At 39.8% G+C, this 22,645-nt stretch overlaps 2 protein-coding genes across 5 annotated transcripts in view; one reads left to right on the top strand and one right to left on the bottom strand.

Annotated features, from left to right (window-relative positions):
• The window catches only part of BFSP1 (beaded filament structural protein 1), a 53,380-nt gene extending 42,673 nt beyond the window's left edge, over nt 1-10,707 (top strand). Inside the window, exons 6-8 of the mRNA XM_075596081.1 lie at nt 819-1,039; nt 6,436-6,521; nt 9,351-10,707. Coding sequence (XP_075452196.1) covers nt 819-1,039; nt 6,436-6,521; nt 9,351-10,315 — 1,272 coding nt within the window. The 3' untranslated portion in view covers nt 10,316-10,707. The remainder of the gene's footprint in view (nt 1-818; nt 1,040-6,435; nt 6,522-9,350) is intronic.
• A 5,702-nt stretch (nt 10,708-16,409) lies between these two features.
• The window catches only part of PCSK2 (proprotein convertase subtilisin/kexin type 2), a 196,957-nt gene continuing 190,721 nt past the window's right edge, over nt 16,410-22,645 (bottom strand). The window contains exon 10 of one of the 4 annotated variants that reach the window (XM_075596079.1): nt 16,410-19,348. In XM_075596079.1, the coding sequence (XP_075452194.1) occupies nt 18,862-19,348 (487 nt within the window). In that variant the 3' untranslated portion in view covers nt 16,410-18,861. The remainder of the gene's footprint in view (nt 19,349-22,645) is intronic. The other 3 variants (XM_075596080.1, XM_075596077.1, XM_075596078.1) reach the window with 3 other exon arrangements.

Below are 22,645 nucleotides of genomic sequence, written 5' to 3'. Positions count from 1 at the left end.
AACTTCAATCCACTTACCGTATATGCAACCACATAATACCAGAAATTATTGCCAGAATTACAATATGTTCAAATTAGGTAATTTAAAAACCATTGGCAAGTGGAAATGTCTGAATAGTCCATTGCCAAAAAAGAATCAGGTTCATTTTGATTTTTTATCATTGGCAACAAACCATAAAAATTCAGTACATTTCAACTAAAGATTAACTCAAATGAAAAGCAATCCGTTTATTTTATTTTGGAACACACATAAGGTAAGTCTATCGAAATAACAAAGCACTAACCTTTAACCTAATGATTCTAAGACATCTTCAGGATTTACTGGAAATCATCTAATTTTATGTTTCACAATTTATGGGGCTACAGCTCTAGAATGTGGGCACATCTGTGGGCTCCTCCCCTTCCAGTGCATATATTATCTTCTGCAGATTTTTGCTCTTTGCTAGTCGGGTTAGTTGTTCCCACCCCCCTCCCTTTTACCGTCCTCCCCTTCACCACCCTCCCTGTCACCGTCCTCCCCTTCACCGTCCTCCCCTTCACCATTTTTCTAATCTTTATCTCATGGGTGGGCACTCTTCCAGGCCTGCCAGCTAGTTAGGTTATATGTACAAGCCAAAGTTTCCATCAATAAATAATTTAAAACCCATCCAAAGGCCTTCAATTGTCCCACAGAAGCTCACAAAACTAATTGTTAAAGATTGCTCTCTAGAGTACCCTTTTAAGACGATTGAAGCACGTGCATATTGACTAATATAAATAAAGTGAACATATATATGCCTTAGTGTGAAGAAGTTTAATATTATATACTGCTTTTGACAGACCTCCATGCTAGAACAAGCAATTAAAAGCACACAAGAGAGCTATGACGATGAGATACAGCTGTACAATGAACAGATTGAAATCCTGAGGAAGGGGATAGAAGAAGCTGAAAAAACTTTGGAAAAGTTTACAAATGATAGTCGTCAACTGGTGATATATCGGCAGTCATTGGAGAATGAACTGGAGCGGTATAAGCGTATCATTGAGAATGAGGATAACAGGTAATTTTATTAAACACGTTGATTTTTGCACTTTGTTCAAATAATCTCCTCTTTTACAAACTTATTTTATTTATTTATTTATAAAATGTTTTACCAGGAAGTAATGTATGTATGTATGTATGTATGTATGTATGTCTTTCTATTTATAGCGCCATTAAAATACATAGTGCTTCACAGTAGTAATACACGTGCCAATCATATAAATAACAAATAATACAAATAACAGAACATGGGAATAAGTGCTTCCGACATAAAAATTGACATTTTGGAAGAGGTCCCTTCTCCGAAGAGCATACAATCTAATTGGTAGGTGGGAAGAACGTACAGAGACAGTAGGAGGGCATTCTGGTAAGTGCGTCTGCAAGGGACCAAGCTTTATGTATCAGGTGTATAGTATTAGCCACGGAGCTACTCATATGCTTCATTAAGCAGATGTGTTTTATGGTGGGTCTTAAAAGTGGATAGAGAGGGTGTTAGTCACGCATTGAAGGGAAGGGCATTCCAGAGGTGTGGGGCAGTCAGTGAGAAAGGTTTAAGGCGGGAGAGGGCTTCAGATACAAAGGGATAGAGAGAAGACATCCTTGAGCGGAATGCAAGAGTTGGGATGGTGCATAGCGAGAAATTAGGGCTGAGATGTAAGGAGGGGCAGAAGAGTATAACGCTTTAAAAGTGAGGAGGAGAATTGAGTGTGAGATGCGCGATTTGATAGGAAGCCAGGAGAGTGATTTCAGCCGGGGAGACCATGAGACAGATTTAGGAAAGCGTAGAGTGATTCTTGGAGAGTTACCTCTAGTTTTCAAGTATGTCCTGGGCACAGAGCTATAACAATACATGATTACATTAAATGAAAAGGTTATACAGTCAATTTACAATTATAGTGCCCAACAATATTGATTTGAACCCTTTCACATCTAAAATGTCTTTTACCATAGCATGTCACAGAAATGTTGGCACAAGGACTGTAAAATTGCGATTGCTGTGATCGTATGGACACTAGGGATGTGAAAAATTATCCAAAATGCAGTTGTGACATTATTTGTGTTATTTTTTAACATTTTGTTTTCTTGCTTAACATTTTGGTAAGCCTCAAATGGCTAATAATGTTGCAAAATGAGTCTTAGATTAATCATTTTCGCAAGCTTTCAGCGAAATATTGACTGACACTGAGTGAAACATGATGTTCCCTATTTATAGTCTCATTATTATGTGAAGCTAGAAATTTTAGAGAATTTATCAAATTAGCATATTAAGCAAGATTGCAATGGCTATTGGTTTAATGCATGGTGAATCACTTAAATTTTTTGACTCAAACACAATTTTTTCCTTGGCTGAAAAGGGGCAAATTTTGTCTGGTTTGCAAACCTTGGATGGAAGCTTTGCACATCTCAGATGGCTACGATGACCCCTCCCCCTTCTCCTCACACTTCCCTGAAAAAAGTGTGCTGCAAGGCCTTTTCTTTGTGACTTTCTATTTCTTTCATTGAGCTGAACTCCAGTAAAGCGGCCGCCCTAGCCTTGGACGGGGGGGGGGGGTTGGGGGTCTCCTGACCAGGGGGGTGTCGGGTGGGGGGCTGGCCTTCCCATCACTGGCTCGCCCCCACACATCCCTCCAGTTTGCATATGGCCTATTTAAGGCCATGATGGCGGGCAGCACGTCCTCTTTGCTGACCTCCAGACGATTGATTGGGGACATCTCTGCAGAGCTAGGTTAAGTTTTCACCCTTTTGTTATTGCTCCGTCCCCTCCATGACCCCGGTCCCCATGGCAGCTGCCCGGGGCGGGTGGTGGGCTCGGGGGGAGCGAGATCTGGCGGGCAGATTCTCCCCCCATCCTGCCCCTGGCACCCTTGGCGGCTGCCCGGGGTTGGAGACGGGTATGTGGGGATCTGGGTGGGTGAGCTGGAGCTTCCCTGCCATCCCTCATGGTCAGCTGGGGGGGAGCTGGGACTAAAGTGGCGACCAGCGTGTTGCATGTCCTGTTCAGGCGCGTGGCCCTTTCCCCCCTCCCCCCGGTCCCCATGGCCGGGCGTTCCCCCTCCCAGCCCAATTTTCCCCTTTGTTGCCCAGGTGGGCACAGAGATGGGACCTCAAGGGGGAGCAAAGGCAAGATTGGTGTGGGGGGAGCTGGGTTGGCGGGCGCGGGCTCACCATGGCGCTTCCCTTCTGTCCCACATCCCCTGGTGACCGTGTGGATGGGGGGAAAGGGAGAGAGGCAGAAAGGCTGGGCAGCAGCTCTCCTTTTGGCATGTCCGGTTCAGGCTCCCCCCCCCCCCCCCATGCCCCCGGTCCCCATGGCTGCAGCCCTGGGCGGGAGGTGGGTGCGGAGGGAGCAGGGTCTGGCTGGCACGCAGATGGCATGGGACACTGGCACACAGGTGCCTCCGTCTCCTCTTCCGGCACGTTGCAGGGTGCCCCCCCCCCTTGGGCAATGGCACTCATACATATGAAGAGGGATAGTACAGTGGCATCTGTTTTAATGGAATACATCTGTTTCAATGGAATAGTTTAAACTATTAAATGTTACACTTTAATGTGTTGCAGGATCGTAGACCTAATGTATTATAATTATGTCTCTGTGTTGTGTGCTTTATCATGTCATACCACATTGAGAAATTATGGCAAATGTGGGAGGGTCCTCTCATGGGGACTTGTGATGAAAATATAGGAGATTTCTAAAGCTTACATGCGGTGAAGGTGATAGTTTGCCTGAAGGTGCCGTTTGGATGTTAGACCCAGGAATTTTGGCCGGTGATTTAGGCTTTTTGTTTTGTTATCTCCTTTTTGGCATTATACCATTTTCAAGTAAGAATGTTGTGCAATAAATGTTTCTTGAACGTCATGCTTAGGTACTTATGAATTAGAAAAAGTATTTACCTACATTGTACAAGCGAATACCAGTATTTTCTATTCAAGGTGAAGCGTATTGGTTGTCACTGCAATGCAAAAAAGTTTTAGCTGCCATAATATAATAAAAGACAATACTTGGTTATTATACCCCTCCAGTGTTTGTGCCACAGGTAACTTGTTTATTTTACTTTATAATGATCGGATCTTTCAGTCATTAACATTTTGTATCAAAGTTTCCCTTACAAAATCGGTGGGTGCAAGGAATCCAGGATGGCTGCGCAGAGGGCGGCAGCCTACGGCCATGGTGCCGCAAGGCAGGGCGTCATGGTATGCAGGTCAGCTCCCCGTTGCGGGGCGGTAGCCTCCGGCCATGATGACGCAGGGCGGATCAGTTTGCAGGTCGGCCCCCTTTGGTGGGGCACCAGCATCCGGCCACTGTGATGCAAAGCAGGGCATCACGGTATGCAGGTGTAGCGGTAGGATTAACACCCGCCAAATCGGCGGGTGCAAGGAAACCAGGATGGCCGCCCGCATATGCAGGCAGCGGCATGCTTTACGACAGCCTACTGGGGTCCACATGTCAGATATAGACCTGTTTAACAACAGTTTTCAGGAGGGTTTGGAGAGGGTTATGGTGTGGTTGGCGGTACAGGCCTAGTTAAAGGGGGATTAAATAGGCCCAAAGGTGGTCTTGGGGGGTGGGTGCTTGTTATTGCCAGACTGGGAGCTGGGCTGCTTGAGCCCAGGGGGTGTACAAGTGGGCGAGGTCATTTAGACATGACTTTGAGGTCCCGCTTGCAAAGGGGACATGGGGTCAGCGGTTCAATCGCCGACTGATTGTCCCCTCCCCCTCCTGTCAAAGGAGCACTCTGGCAGGGGGCGGCATTTACCCCCCTTAGGTTTTCTGTATAAATAAATAGCCGTGGCCATTTTACCTCAGTTCCCATTTCCTTTCTTTATCCGTATGTTACATGTGGGTACGGGGCGGAGGTAGAGGGGAACTGCCTTGCAGCCTCCCTGGTCAAGTGGCCCCCCTAGCAATGGGTAGCGGGTCTCCTGACCAGGATGGGGCTACCATTCCCCTTGCTGACCCACCCCCACTCCTCCCTACCCTGCCCTGGGGAGGAGTTTGCAAGGGCTTATTTAAGGCCATGCTGTTGGGCAGCACGGCCTCTTTGCTGCCTGCCAGATGATTCCCACTCACCCATCCCCTTAGTAGTTTATGGCAATCATGTAACAACCTGCAGCAAAATGTTTAACAGTGTCATTGTATTCCCTGCAAGGTGGACATATTTATTGTGTGCAGTGTTAATGTTTATTTGTTCTGTTGCGGTATGAAATGCTGATAATTTGCTGAGAATGAAAGAAACGAGGTTCCGAGCAGGAGGGGTCATTGACCAGTTTTGCGGTTGTCACGGAGGCTCTTGGGGTAGGTGCTTGTTCTTGCAAGACTGGGAGCTGGGCTCTTTGAGCCCGGGGAGAGTACGAGTGGGTGAGGTCATTTAGACATGACTTAGAGAGCCCGCTCGTTAAGGGGACACGAGGTCAGCTAACCGTCTCCTCCCCCTCCTGTCAAAGGAGCACTCTGGCAGGGAGTAGAATTTAGCCCTCTTAGGTTTTCTGTAAAAACAAATAGCCGCGGCCCTTTCCCTCCAGTTCCCATTTCCTGTCTTTATTCGTACGTTACATGTGGGTGCGGGGGGGGGGGGGAGGGAACCGCGTACCAGCCTACCAGCCTCCCTGGTCATGAGAATCGGGTTTGCAGCATGTAATATTAATTAGGGGCAATAGAGACATGGATGAGATAAATCCTACAATGAGAAAAAACCATATGCCTTTTAATGACCGTCACAAGGGCCATATGAAGAAATTAAGTGTGGTGTTTGCGCTCTAGCGCCGGCTCCGTTTATCGTATATAGTTAAAGTCATCAGTGTATAATCCCCAGCAATGGTTAAGGGGTAGAGTAATCTTGTAACAGAAATTCAGTGGCATGGATTCCTTAAAGGGGCCCTGAAGGGGCTGAGCAAGGGGATAAAAACCCACTACCCAGAACCTCATTGGGATGGAACCTGGTTCTCTATTGAACCACAAAAAATAATAACATGTTGAATGAAGATTATTACTATACTATTATTAATATATATCAGAGAAGATATAGCGCACAGCAAAGAGAGTGGGTCAAAAAATGTAATAAAAAATATTCCTTTATTCGTCCATTAAAGGAAAATGAAGGTGTCAAAAACCTTGTCACAAGTGCCAACCTGCTGTTGTTATTGAATGTTACAAGAATCTTAAGCGTTTAAGTCTATTTTAGGCACATTTTCTGAACCTCAGGTGCTACTGTATATCTACGTATCAATAATAATGATATGGTGACATGTTCTGTTTTTTATTCAGATACAAAATGGTCTCCTTTACATTTAGATCCCTATATTTTGCACAAACTAACCAAGCAAATGTATTTTATATTTCTAACTTTATGTAAACATTTATTTGTATTTAAATCAAAATTCAATAAATGTGTTTTTCTTTTAACCTTTTTCTGCTAGGTTGAACTCTGCAATTGTTGGAACGCCCATTACACTCTTTTTGCAAAGCTACAAATCCTCTCAAATACCCCTAACAAGAGGAAAAGGTACTGACAAGATTCAGTTTGCATGTTCTTTTTTCACATTTTGAATGTTTGTTTAATACTGTGAAACAATGGTCACTTTATATCTCACACATGGTGCGTGTTGCACTGTAGATAATATTTAGCATGCCGTAGACAGTTGTTGAAAATGAACGGCGCAGTCTTGTGCTTGAGACACTATTGCCAACATGGTTCCATGTCATCATGAAACTTTGGTTCAGTCCTTGTGTTCTAATGTCTATGCAACGTTTATTTAAATGATTCGCACCCACACTTCCTAAAAGTATTTCCATAAGACCTATAATGACCAGCCTAAGGCACTTTGTGAGGAAGAGATACTAGTATGAGGCCCAACAGGATCAGAGCACACAACCTCTGCTATTCAGGGCAGCAGATTAAGGAGTGACCTAAACGAGCTGATGGGTACAGTAGTTCCATTGTCGCAGCATATGTTCAGCTCTACTTCTCACTGTTCACACCTGTAGCCACCTCCCCCTGGCTTCCTTTAAAAGTATACCACTTTGTGGTTGCTATTGCCAGTTCAATGCTCCTTCTTTATAAAAAGGAGCACACCTGAGATACCTTGGAGATATGTTAATAGCTGAATTAGCTAGAGGTGCGATCAGTAAATCTCAAAAGTATGCTGTGACAGTGGGGCTACCCAACAGCTTGGTTTATTCGCTTATAGAACTGGTGCTCTTAATAACAAGGTTGTGGGTTCTGAATCTCTAAGGCTTGACACCTTGATAAAGTGCTGTTGCATGAAACGCGTAGGTGCGTTCATGTAGTCCATGCATTGCTTATAGCTTGCAATACATTTTGATCTGCTATTGCCATTTTGGAGTTGCCTGGATATTTTTCCTTCTCTTCAAAGATGGAAGTTGGATTTCGTTGGCAGTGTTCTGTCTTCACTTGCTATCTCCTTGACACCTACACTGTATACCGTCTTCCTCACAAGGTGCCTTAGGCTTGTCAATATACAGTATGTTTTATGGAAATTCTTGTGAGCTTTGAGTCCTTTAAATAAACTTTGCCGGAGCCAATGGCATATCTCTCAGGTATCTACGGTGTGCTTCTTTTTTGAGCAAAGATATCTCTCCATATGTTATTTGGGAGGAGGTTTGAGGGGATATTTAATTATTTATTTATAAAATGTTTTACCAGGAAGTAATACATTGAGAGTTACCTCTCGTTTTCAAGTATGTCCTGGACATAGTTAATAGGACAAATAATACATGGTTACAAATACAGTTACATAAATGAACAGGGTATACATTATATACAATACATTGCATGCACAGTTAGAGAAGATGTATATTATAGGCTTATGTAACAGTTACAGACCAGATTAAAATGTGAGACAGCCTTAGTTTTGAAAGAACTTAAACTGGTGGTGGATGTGAGAGTCTCCGGTAGGTTGTTCCAGTTTTGGGGTGCACGGTAAGAGAAGGAGCGGCCAGAACCTTTGTTGAGCCTTGGGACCATGAACAGTCTTTTGGAGTCAGATCTCAGATGATAAGTGCTGCATGTGGTAGAGGTGAGGAGCTAGTTCAGATAGGTGGGTAGCTTCCCAGAAAGTATTTGAAGGCAAGACAGGAAAGGTAAACTTTGCGCCTAGATTTGAGTGATGACCAATCTAGTGCTTGGGACTATAGTAAAATAGGTCTAGAAATACCAGGGTAAATATTAAATGCATTAGAGAGATACCACATGTGTTACCATTGTTTTCAATGGTGTTAGAGGAAAAGCTTACAGCAATAGCAGTAGCATTAACGCATTGCATTATGCTAATAAGAATAATAACATTTGCTAGGGCACATAACCCCTTTTCTTCAGATGTAGATTGGTTCCTAGAACAGTGAGCCACATAAGAAATGTAGTAGAGATATGTAAATTTATTTTGATTCGCCACACTTTTATGCATTTTTTTTAATGTGAAAAATTGCCTTTAAAGTACCTGTACCATGGTCACCAGCACTTTGGTCATGTGACATTGCAATTTGTATTTGGTTAGAGCATGGTAAAACAAAAATGCAGATTTTGCTGTGTCCAACAACTTTTGCAAAAAGTTCACACATCTCTAATGAGGCCTAACAAAGGTAGTGAATGGTGAAAATGTCTAAAACATTCCAAATCCTTTGGTTACTATGTACCAATGACTATAGTGTCAATCACCTATATTTAACCCATTAGCCATGTCACTGCCACTTGTTCATTTTGTTTATGAGAGGAATTGCCACTTTACACATGGTTGCAGCATTAACATGATTGAAAGATATATGTAGCCTTCAAAATGGAATACACTACCGACACACTTTATTGCAACACGGCTAGCACCGCAAGCCGGGGGATGCCCCGGCGTGCTAGCCGCATTCCCTCAGCGTGCCGCGCATCACCGATGCGCGGTCACGCGTCATCGGGTGCCTGCGCCCCCTGGACGCGCGTCCAGGGCTCCCCGAGGGAGCCCTGGTGTCCCGCGATGTGGGGACGGCGGCAGGGGGTTCCGGGGGACCCGGCGGACCCGGCAGCGGGAGGGAGATCGCCCCGATCGGAGGGCGCTCCTCCGCTGTTTTGGCGCGCGCCCGGCACCCTCCGGCGCACGCCAGGTTACTGCTGCGGCCGAGAACGGGCAAATGCTCGAATAAACTCGGCCGCAGCAGTACAGTTTGTTTTCTCTAAAATGATTTTTCTATGGGGTTCTCACGAATTATAATTTCCATCAAGGTCTCTGTATGAAGTTTAACCAATGTATTTGAGTTTTTATTTTTATTTTATTATTTGTTATTAGCGATGCTACAGTATATGTAACAACAATATGTTACCTTTTTTCAGATATTACACTGGCCATACAAGACATTGCTACAGCAAAACCAAGGCAAAAAGGTGTCCCAAAAAAGTCTTTAAGAAGAAAAGAGATCACATCTACAGATAAGAGAGATATTAACATGGAAGACAAAATAGTTGAGAGAAGCCAAGAAAGTTTAGATAAGAGACAGCTGGAATTGAAACACGATCGTTCCACATATGGTGAAACTGAGAAAGATAAAGATTTATTTGAGTATGACTTGTCCCCAGAGGATGTACCAGATGGAGCACAGATAAGTAAAGCATTTGATAAACTATGTAACATTGTTAAAGAGAGAATTGGTGGCTACAAGAAGCCAGAGCCTTCTCCACATTTCTTTACCAAGGGTCGTTATGTGCTTGTGACAGGAGAATCAAGTTATATGGACCCTTGCTTCTATTCATCTACCCCTCAAGCATTAGGTAGAACAACTGTTAGCATTATCCCTGATGTAATGCCAGGAGATAACATTGTGCTACCTATTCCTGAGTTACCTGAGCCTTCTGAACCTTCAGACAGTGGAGATGATGAAAGTAGTTCAGAAGGAAAAAAACACGAAGATCCAGGGAATGAAGATGAAATAAAAGAGGACGAGGAAAAAAGAAAGGATGAGAATGGCAAAAAGTCACAGGAAAAAGAGGAAGAAAAAAAGACACCAGATGTCATAATACCAGATCGCTCCCATGCACATGGACCAGGGGATTCTTCTTCTGACTCGATGAACCCTCAGAGATATTGTAAAGGCAGAAATAATGACAGAGAGAATAGTAGTTTAATGTCTTTCCGAGGTAAAGATCTGCCAAGTTCTATGAGCTATGAAAAGGTTGAAGTGGTAGAGTCAATTGAAAAGTTTTCGGATGATAGAATTAAGAGCTATGAGGAAACAGCTATGATTGTGGAGACCATGATTGAGAAAACCCGCAAAAAGAAACAGGGTGATAAAAGTACTTAAGATGCAGCAGATGCAGTTTTTGAGAGCCTATTTTATTGATTGTGTTTGATGAAATGTTAAATATAACTAATTAACATGAAAACAGATAATGATTAGGGAATATACTATTTTGATTCTGACAGAAACCCCACATTTCGTCAACTATAGTGTAATGTAATAATACAAATGTAGTTAGTTTACTACTGTATACTATAACCACTTTAAAAGTTATCCAGTTAATGGCAGATCAGATATTGTTCAGTGAAAACCATCCACGGTTTACAATATCTCTAGTTAATTACTATATGTAAATTATATTTAGTTTCTCTGTGAATTGATGTAGATTTTAGCTTGGTACATCTGGCTAATTTGCATTCAAATAAAGATTTGACTTCTTGAGCATTAATTACAAATGTGTTTTTTTTCCCCCTTATCTACAGTATGTTTCATAACTTTACTTTTATCATTACAAATAACTTTTAATCTGGTGCACAAATAATTCTCTAATGATCCAAAAAAATGATAACATTCTAAATCACACCAAGGTACCAAGGTGCATGAAACCCAAACTCCAATATCTTTTCTGCTTTGAATGTGTATACTATTGGACTGAAAAGCCACAAAAATACAAAATAGAAAGAAAAAATTATGTCAATTTTAGTCTAAACAAATTCATAACAAAAAATAAGAGCACATACCAAATCTAAAACAATTTATAAAATATTAGAATGGAAAATATACTTGATGGTTCATCAGTCGAGTTCGATTTTATCTGTTTGGTATTTAGTGGGATGTTAGACATGCCAGTGTGCAAATATAATTGTGCAGTGTGATATGATATCAACGTGATGGCATAATATGTAATGTGTCTTCAACACTGACGAGTCTAACGTCCTATTGAGATCTGAACCCAGAGTCTGTCTCAACCTAAGCCACATGATGATCCATTGGGCTAATTGTTCAATGTACAGTTTTATGTGTTTCTTATATGTGATAATACATATTTTTTCATTGATTTCCATTACAGTGTGCCTTTCTTTATCCGTTCTGTTTTACTTAATACTTTGAAGTTTTTTTTTTTTCAAAATAAAATTGCTACCTTCTGGTATTCAGAAAACATTTATTTGTGTGGATGTTGAGGCACACAGTGACTCCCAAGTTCATAAAGTAGAGGGAATAAACCACAACACAGTAAAACTCTGTGATACAGAGTAGGTCAGAGAGAATGTGACTAATACTATTAACACTTGGTGAGTACTGCACCGACACACTTTATTCGAGCAAATACCCAGTATGTACCTGGCAGATACCTGGAATGCGCCGCTCCTCACCTCTGACAAGCCCCGTTGCGTTTGCCTTCCCAGCCTGGGTTCATGCCTGGCTGACGGGCGGCTGATCTGTTAAATGATAATGATTAGGATTTAATAGGCTGCAATGCTTCGCGTGTCTACCAGATGGCATAAATTCATGAATTGTAATGCAGTATATATATATATACTGTGCAGTATTGCAGCCAGCGGGAATAAAATGCTTCAATCCCTGCCTGGAAAATACCTCAATGCACTCGGGCAGAAAACAGTCACAAACCTCAATACACCCGGGTATACCCGAATTCGTGGGACTAGCCGAGCTCGAATAAAGTGTGTCGCCAGTATATATAGTACACAATACAAGTGCCAATCAGTGTTTCTAATGAAAACACTGGACGATTGTTCCAAATAGCTTCCGAAAGATGAAGCAGAACAACACAGTAGTGTAAATCTATATTTACTAGAGACACAGTTGGAATATTGCACTCACAGGAAGCCTTTTGAAAAGAAGACTCTTGGGTCGTTTATACGGCACACCACAGAAACCTTGTTTCCTGTTCACAGAGTGGAATACGGACATCGTCGGAGAGCTGCTTGTACACTGCAGGTTCTCCTTGTCGCTAATCCAGCTATTTCGGTAAGACTAAATGGCTTTCGACACTAGATATGATTTCCCCAGTAGTTCACAAATCCTACGTGTTTCACCAAGTGACTGGCTTCGTAGGGATTTGTGAATTGTGTTCCGTGTTCATTCTTTTATACCCCACTTGGCAGAGTTACTAGCTAGTAAGAAAGATAATTATTGTAATATGTTATATACATATCACATGGTGCCTTAGATGGAAGTTACGAATTATACTTTGAACATTAAAATAGATAACACAGTTTATACATTACAAAGAAAATACTTAGTATACACAATTACATTATTACAGCTGACAATCTAAAAATAGCACATACTGTATTGCTAGCACTATTGGATATTTAAAAACAAAAATACTGTAATTAATCTACTTAAAACCTATGAATGCTATAATAACATTAACCCTTGATTGGATCTGAAAAACAGGGAGAAAAAAAAGATTCACACACAAGGTACTCATTTTAAAATATAAAATATACAAAAGGATGAATTGATATATAGCTGATAAACAAATTCTTTTTTTATCGCTGAAAATATTATTGTGTTTTCCATAACAAAACATATTACATTTCAACAAGACCACAAAATACCAGTTTAAAGTGATTTGTAATATTCCTTTACATTTACTGTAACAGTGCACTAAACCAGTAAATAATATATTAAAATTACATATACTTTAGACAATGACAAACAAAAAATGAAATTAACTTTTAAATCGATGAGTCAGTTCTATCTGCATTGCATTATTTCCCTCTGTACATTACCCCCCCCCCCCTTACCCACAGTTCCTTTTGTTGGATAAACAAATTCTAATCAATATCAACATTGAGTACAGTGGGAACAAGAGTGCCCAATTTAAATATCCAATAGGTTTCCTTTTGGGTTAGATGTTAAACTCTATTTACCCCTCTCGACTAGGGAAGAGCCCAGTGGATTCCCCTAAAGGTTAACCCCTTAGGGCCAGACTCACGGATGTTTTAAAATGTAGAGAAACTGAGTGTGTCTCTAAGCCTATTGAAATGTTCTTATTAGCCTCCTGGTTGGCTAGAAACTCTGCTAAGTGGTGTATAAAAGAATGAGCATGGGACAAAATTCACAAATCCCCTAGGAAGCCAGTCTCTTGGTGAAACACATAGGATTTGTGAACTACTGAGGACTCTGTACCCAGTGTTGGCGGCCATTTATCTTTCCCTGGCTGGCTGAATTAGCGTGGAAGGGAAACTGCAGTGTAGAAGCGGCTCTCTGATGGCGTCCGTATTCCATTCTGTTAAACGGGAGACAAGGCGGCTGGAATGTGCTGTATATAAACAACCCAAAAGGCTTATTTTTAAAAGACCTCTCATGTGTGCGATATTCCACCTGTGTGTCTCTAGTAAACATAGATTTACATTACTGTGTTGTTTTGCTCCATCTTTAAGAAGCTATTTGAAATAATTGTCCAGTGTTTTCATTAGAAACAATGATTGTATTTCTATTGTGTACTATATACTTTCCAAGTGTGAATAGTATTAGTCACATTCTCTCTGCCCTACTCTATATCACAGAGCTGTACTAGGTTGTGGTTTATTCCCTCTACTTTATGAACTTGGAAGTCACTGTGCGACTCAATCAACCTCCACTCAAAGAATTACCCTGACAGACGAAGAAATCCATGATTTGAGATTTGTAGATCATCCAAGAACTTATCAGAATTATTTATTATTACATCACCAATATCACTTAAAGTCACTTATTCTGTTGTTTATTATAGTGCCACTTTAGAGCGCATTGAATTTTCTTTCAAACATCCAGAAAACAATGCCCATCTAGATCCTGGTCAGTAGATTGTAAACTTTTAACAAAGGGGAAACTGGGCAGTATGGATGTTACCAACCAATTAATGTGCTGTACGAACACTTCAGAGACGTATTACAGTACAGAATGTTGCAGCAATTGTTGCATGCATTTACCCAGGGCCCTAATATTTGTCCTATTGCATGCCTTAAATCAGGAATCACCAATACATGTGTTTTGCTTAGTTATTACTTGAACTGGAGACACTACTATTTAATTGTTTTTAACTATTGGTTCATGCTGAGATGACAATCTCAAGGCCCATAATCGGTAAGATTTGGAGGTTCTGGACCTTCAAATACTTTAACTAAAAAGACCTGACTGTACAGGCAAAACTCTATTGAAGTCTCAGGCTGCACTGGCTCTAAAAGTGAGTGTGACGGAATGCAAATAAATGAAGCTATGTCAAAAATCAGTGAGAATTTGTCAGCTCCTGACCTCGGGTACATAAATAACCACCATCTGCAGCAGACCACCGCTGAAGAGAACGGAAAACATCATACAGTACTTACAGTATGCTCACCTTATTCATTTTTATTTTTCAAAAGTACCAACAATAGCACATTTCTTAAAGGCAAGACTGGTGTTGTCCCATTGCAGGGGGATCCCAGGCTTAGGCATGTAAAAAGAAAAAAACAGGCTACGGAGCCAAAACATTGGTTGATTCATGTGCCCTAATAAATAGTAATAAATAAATTCTGATGTAAGCATGGAACTGTTCAAGTATGAAGCAGGACATAGTATTTTATTTATTTTGCATTATACTCTTATCTATATATATATTTCTCATCAGACATAAAAATAAATAAACTTTACAGCATTACACACTTAAAATAATTACCAAATACCACAGATTATAACAACCTTTGTAAATAGGTATATATTATGTATACTATAATATTTATATTGCTTATAGTGTATCTATTTTTCACATACATCATTTGAAATATAAACTTTAATTTTATGCAGTAAACCTGTCCCAGTTCTGAAGTACAAGAACATATAATAACATGGAACATGAATGCTTAATTAGATCATGAACCCGGTTTAGGACAAGATATATTAGCTTAAATTGATTGTTTATCTTATAAGATATCATAACCAAAACACAATTTTATAGTTCCCTTCTGTCACGCAAACCCAGTGCTATTTTAAGTAAAATTCTGAAATCACTTACTGTACACATGCATTATTATGGCTATTAATATATGTGTCTTTATTTTCCTAATACAGTTTAAAAAAAATATCTATGGATGTTAATAAAATTACCTTTATCTTTCTTAGGATAAATACAATATCGCCTCATCCTAGTTCCTAAATTTCACAGTTTTTGAAGGTTTTCCAAATCAATTCCAACAAACAATATTTGTATCAGCTGTAATAATTGCTAAGGTCAACGGATTTGTCAAAATGTAGGTTTCTATGGTTAATTCTAAAGAAACTATTCTCATAGCTCCAAAGTTGTCATTGCCAAACCAGGCAATTTGTCATGTTCAGGGCCGGGAGAGAGGGGGAGTTCCAACTTAGCAGTGTCTCCAGTTGTATATCCCCCCCCCCAACCTCACTCCAAATAAATTAGGGAGAGATGCCAGTGCTAAAAATGGAGCACATCTGAGGTGTGAACCCACAACCTTTCCTACTCAGGACAGCAGCTGTAGCATTGAACTAAACAAGATTCTGGGAACCTCTGCTATCACATATCTCCAGGTGTTCTGGCAACATTCTTTCAACATTGATGAAATTCTATGAGAATTTTGGCAACATTCTGAGCAATGTAAATGTTTGCATACAAATTCTAAATGTGAGAATAAAACAGAAAAAAACTTTAGAGACATTGGCATATCTCTAGTGAGGTTGCAAAGTATTGCTTTGTAATGTATTGTGGACCACACCAACAGTGAAAGGATTGGGTATTATTTTCTCCTGTGACTTGAAAGTGTACTGTACTTTGTATGTTATATATTCTTGAACTCAAGGGGAAAATCACAATACACAGTACCATCTGTTGGGCACCACATTTGATTGGGAAAGGAAAAATGGACAGACTCAAAATCCCCCAAAACCATGATTCAGTATAAAAAATGGTTGCGTTTTAGATTTAGCTAAGAGAAAATGGTGATTTGGAGGTAATAGTCCAAGTAAAGGTGCTCTCAATGTACCAGAACATAAAATGCCACAGGTGCACCGCATGATATCCGATATCATAGAAGCAGAAACAGAGATGGAGGAACTACAGCAGTCTTCCAAAGATCATAACTTTATTACAAAAGGCTAACGTTTCAGTCTGCTTTCGAACCTTTATCAAAGATTTGCAAGCAGACCGAAACGTTGACAGTTTTGTAATAAACTTATGATCTTTGGAAGACCACTGGAGTGCCTCCATCTCTGTTCCTACTTCTATAATTTGGAGGTAATACATAATTCTCAGAGTTCATAAAAGTTTGTGCAATCAAATATTTTTTACGTTAATGAGTAACTTAAAAATCAAAATATAATGTGTAGTAGATATGTATTCCATATATATTATCATGAAATATAAATTTTGGGGAGCACACACATTTAATGCATGAACAATTAAATAAATCTATTTTTAATTGGATGTGGTTTGTTCATTTAAAATCTTGGAGAGCTGAATGATTTAAGAATACATCCCACACCACTGAAATAATGACAGTTATATCTTTAGTTTACTTAGAAAATCTAAGCAGTAAAAGTGTATTGTGTTGTGAAAACCACCAAATGGTTGCAAAATGTAATGGTCTGATTAATTTTATATGTACCCTTGTGTAAATGAGAAATAACACAATTACAAGAGTATTGTCTTTTTAAATGACACACCCAGTGCCTTATGTCTTACTAACACATACAGTACCCCTTACAGATACTGTAACTTAGAAATCTTTACATAGTCAGGTTTATCACTACTGTAAGTGTAAGTTAGCACTCCTGCTTATTTGACCATATGCTTGCTGGTATATAGTCCGAAAATCCCCCAGTCAGTACTACCAAATAAAACAAAAAACCTTGGATTAGGAAACAAATATAATTTATCATGGACCTACGACCTCTCCATTAATATTATTTACCCATGGATAATAATGGATAATAATGAACATCATAACTACCACAAAACAACTTTAGGTTTACTAATGTCTAACACCAGTAATTAATCTTGGCTCTACAGTAAATGTATTACAGTAAATACTAACCCTGCTTGCTTAGCTGGTAGTCATAATTCTATCAATGTTTCAAGTCCTATAGAAATACTATAGTATTTTATTGATAATATAATAAATGAATGTCCTTCTTGATTATGTTACAGTCAGGATTTAATTAATTATTATACATAATCATGACCTTGGTATAAAAACTGTTGCCGTTAAAAACCTGTTTCTTTAATTTGATTATAATGTGTTGAAAACACTAAATAGGTATACACTGAAATATTATTTACTTGTAACAAAACATTTTGGAATATAACTTTATGTAGGTCATTTGTACTCTAATGATAAACTCACATTTTATAATGCACTAGAATATTTTACATTGTTCTTCCTTTATAGCTTAGAAATACAGTTATACTAAATTCATCATAAAGATCAAGGGCATTTGAATGTAGCAAATTAATTTGCATATTTGTTTATTTAAATTCCAGAAAAGTAGCCATAATATCTAAGAAATATAAACCAACATTTAAAAAAATTGTTGCTATATAAGACATTTAATGTTTTGACATAGAACTGCATGATTACAAGAATGCAATGCAAATTAATGTACTGTACATGGTCATCTGAAATTTTCACAAAGGTGTTTTTAAGTCAAAGGCTTTCCATACAGAAGATGATGATTTCATAAATGACTAATCTTTGTTTCATTAGTTACTGTAGTACACATGCACATTTGTGAACTGAACATTATCCTGTGCATGTGTGTTTCTACTGTATGTGTGCCTTCATATACATACACCCATATACATAATCATATCCTCTGTTTTTTTTTATTAGATCTCCAAATTACATTTTTCCACTTTTAAAAATATGATTTGAATATACCATATGGTTTTTTTTTAACAATAGACATGATTGGCTTCCTTGTAATAAAACATATGTTATACACTGCCTAAGTACAGTCACACAATGTTTAATTTTACTGTGCTGATTGTATGCAAATGGAACTTTACTTTCATAATTAGGTACAGAAGAAAAATATATTGTGCTTTTAATAACTTCCCATTTGTTGCTACCATGCTCCTATAAAATAAAAATTTCTTACGTATTCCGATATGTTTATTGCACAGCTGGCAGTTAGTTGATTAAAAAATAAACAAATGTCTTTGGGCTAGTTTCTTTGTACTATCAAAATTATTTTTGTTGTTGTTGAGAATTTGTAAAGAATCTCCACTAAAACAATGAACATATTTCATTATGAAAAAGTTATCCTAGGTCCATGTTTTTCCCCTTTATAACTTTATATCCCCTTGTTTTGTTTTTCTAAAAATAAAGAGTGATAACATGTCTATTTTTGTAAGATATGTTGTAGGACACAAAAATACACTGTCACAAATTCTACATGTTCATTTTCAGTTCATGGTATTTGGGCTCTCACTGTAAAAATAGATTTATTTGATTCCAAATAAAGGAATTGATGCCTATAAAGATTTCTAAATCATGATACAGAGATGCAATTAGATAAAGCACAGAAATGTGGTTGGTACAGTAGAAAGGAATGCAGAAAAAACTTTAAAAGAAAAAAAAAACATGAGTTTGACATGCAGAATAGTGCTAGTTCTTGCTTAATAGACTTTTGAGACTTCTCTCGACAGCTTCATCCAGTTCTTCTTCCAGCTCCTCTTTCTTGGACATAGCTAATTTAGACTGGTAATCTCTAACTATTTGGTCTATATAGGGGGCACTTTGAGTCCCATGTAGCATCAGAGTCCATTCTTTTAAAACACCTTTCTCTGGCATGCTACCAACAAAACCAACCTCAAGAACCCAAGTCCCTCTTGGGTCTTCCCCCCATGAGTGTGTTGTCATGAATGGCCATTTATCAAAACCCACCTTTGAGTCATCATCCCTAGGACGACGACTCAATAAAATAGATTTAGTTCCCATTGGTGATGTCATGTTGATGTTCAATTCTCCTCTCCTCGTAGAATTCACAGTTATAACCGCTTGAACATGTTCAAGGTAGCGAACAAAATTTTCCTTTCCTTCACAGGCATCAGTCGTAAGCGTAAGAATCAACTTTCCATTTGAAGGAATTTTTCTACGGGTAAAAAAACAAAACTTAAAATTACTCTACAGCAAACAATTTTCACATCATCACATTTTTGTGTATAAATCCTAGATTATAAAATGACTGGAAGTCCCCAATATATAATATCTCAAGGGTTGAAAATATGCCATAGTAGCTTATGAATGCCTGTACATTTATATCTGCCTGTAGAGTTTCTTATGTAACTAATGGTACTTGATGGAACAATAGTTAGGAGTCATAAAACAAGTTACGGATTAAGTAACTTCTTGTACAGTACAGTAGGTCCCATATGGCTAATGCTAGACCTTCAACCACGTTTGTGGTTATACTGTAACTACAGATATGGCCTTGTTTTTCTGGCTTTCCTCAACAAAAGATATAATCAATAACATTTAACTCTCGGCAACTCTTCGTGTTGTTATTCACACCTGTATTTAACAGGGGTATGTCAGGCGAAATTAGGATTTGTTTGTTTATATTTCTTCACCTATTCGGCAGATGCAAAGTGATCTTATTTGCCTTTGGGAGGTGGGGGGGGGATGTTCAGCACCACAATTTACAATTCGCAGAACAGGTGCCTGTCTTCTGATGCTACAGTCCATAATATCTTACAAGAACCCATTGTTATTTAGCATTAAGCACTCTAAGCGTTATTAAATTTGAGTTGTTGAGTTTTTGTTGCAGTATTTTTGTACCAAATTTTTTTTTCACTTTGCTTTTCGGGCACACAGATACAGTACAGAGACACTTTGCAGAGACACTTTACAGGAGAATAGGGGACAATTTTAGCAATACTGTATGTCATGTGCTTCTACGAGACAAAAATATAGTTTTGCATATATTATCTTTTTAGCAATTAATGATCGAGCAAATAAGAAAGCCAATGTATCAGAAATATATGACTATATAATTTGCGATTGTGAATACTACAAAGATTCACCTGGCCATGGATGGAAGAACATGGTTCGATGTGTTTTGTCAAGTTATTATTGCTTTGTTCGCACAACGCTATGTACAGGGATTAAACAGGGTTATTGGTCATTGCTGCCAGCATGTGCCGGTATGTTTGATCATGGCAAAAAGAGAAGGATACGAGCAAGAAGTGGGATCGGGACCGAGACTAAAACATTGAATAATTTTACAAAACAATCTTGCAATGAGCCACCATCTGATGAGCCACAATGTGAGTTTCATGAGTTTCAAGAGTATCAACAGGAACAGCATCCACCCACTCACCAACATGAATATACCTTTTGGGATCTAACTGACTGCTATAAGCAACAATCTCAACATGATTTTAAATCTATGGCTAATTCTGGATGCCTGTCCCAGTATCATCTGTGAAGTTGGCGGGGTTTTTAATGATATAATAATGTACAGTTTATATGATATAATAATATACAGTATTATTAACTTTTGTTATGACATGAATAGCCAGCCCGTAGATGCATTGATACATGCGCATTACAGTGTGAGTACACGCATGCGCAGTCTGTTGAGTACGTCTGTTGATTACTTAAAGCATTGTTTTTATGTTTAAGGTTTCCAAGGAAGGTAAATATAATATGCAATATTGTATTAACTTTTGTTCTCACTGATGCGAACACCAAGCCCGTAAATCCATTGATATATGCGCACTAGAGCGTGAGTACACGCATGCGCACCTTTGCTATAAACGACCTCTACTGTAAGGCCACTTTCTCCTGACCATTGCACCACACAATATGCTCATATGAGTGAACATGAAAATACTGTCATAATATAATCTAGCAAAGTAGTCCGGAAATCGTTATCAGTGGATAAAAAACACATTTAGTTAACATCTGCTATTGTTACTGTTACTATTATGGTTACTACTGAGCACCTTTTGTGCAAATCTGTAGCCAATAAATCACTTAGAAACTGCATTTAAGTATTAAGATATAGATAAGGTACCGGAAATTCAGGCATAGAAATAAAGCAATACTGTACATACATTAAAAAAAATCTGCAAAATAAATAGAATGATTAATAAATGAAACATTGCTGTAAGGAAACGGGGGCCACATCCCCTGCGGCATGACCCCTCCTTACCCACTACCAGTACTGCAGCGGCTGCTGCCCCCGCCCCCCGTCGCTACCCATGCCGCCGCCCAGTGCATACCTTGAACTCTGCCGTCGCCATCTTGGATTCTGGCGCTGGTGTTACAGACTCTCAGCTGTGCCCTGCTATTTCCTGGTCTCTCAGCCACTCACGAGCAGCTCCTCGACACGCCTCCGCCATGCCCCTCGTCCGGATTGGTCACTGTCGCTTTAAATATCCTGCTTTGCCTTCACTTCCTTGCTCTGCATAGCTCCTTGCTTCCTGTGTAGCCTGGAAACTGTGTCGTGCTATTGTTTGTCTTTACTCCTACAGATTTGAACCGGCTTGTCTGACTTACCTCCCTGGCTCCCAACTTCGGCTTACCCATCACGATTCTTACCTCTCAGACCCTTGGACACGGAAACGGATTTAACTACGGAACTCTCTATACTCCTGAACTCGGCAAGTACAAATGACTATTCTATATCTTAACCCAGGCCTGGCCACGCTACAACCACATCCCAGTCCCGCTCCCTCTGCTGTCAGTGTGTATATTCAACATCCCACCTCAGTACAGGGGACTGGCCTGGTCTGCGGGCTGCACAGCGTGACAATATGCAGAGCCCAACAGAAACAGACCTGACTGAGGTGGGCCAAGTAATCAGGGGACTTGCGCTTTGCATTGATACTTTGAGAACTCAGATCACAAGCCTGATACACCAGCTTTCCCAGCTTTCACTACAGCCTATTCCGGCCCCAGCCGCGTAGGGTGGCAATCGGCCATCAGAACTCAGGATTCCTACGCCTAAAGCATATGCGGGTGACCCTCTAGCCTGTCGTGGGTTTTTGAACCAATGTGAAATACAGTTTGAGATTTCTCCCAGCCTATTCCGGCCCCAGCAGCGTAGGGTGGCAATCGGCCATCAGAACTCAGGATTCCTACGCCTAAAGCATATGCGGGTGACCCTCTAGCCTGTCGTGGGTTTTTGAACCAATGTGAAATACAGTTTGAGATTTCTCCCAGCCTGTTCCCCACCGGACGCACCAATGTAGCCTATGTTTACTCTCTTTTAACAGGGGACACCTTGGCATGGGCCTCTCCCATCTGGGAGTTGCGTGCGGAAATCACCCAGGATTACCAGCTCTTCCGCCAAGAATTCCAGCAGGTATTCAATATTCCCTCCCGCAGTGATACGGCCGCTTCTTCTCTTGTTCAATTGTCTCAAGGTCGTAGGTCCGTAGCC

The sequence above is a fragment of the Ascaphus truei genome, chromosome 4, assembly GCF_040206685.1.
Source record: "Ascaphus truei isolate aAscTru1 chromosome 4, aAscTru1.hap1, whole genome shotgun sequence".
Classification (NCBI taxonomy): domain Eukaryota; kingdom Metazoa; phylum Chordata; class Amphibia; order Anura; family Ascaphidae; genus Ascaphus; species Ascaphus truei.
The sequence above is the reverse complement of the archived record's forward strand: the minus strand, read 5'-3'. Positions and strand labels throughout refer to the sequence as shown.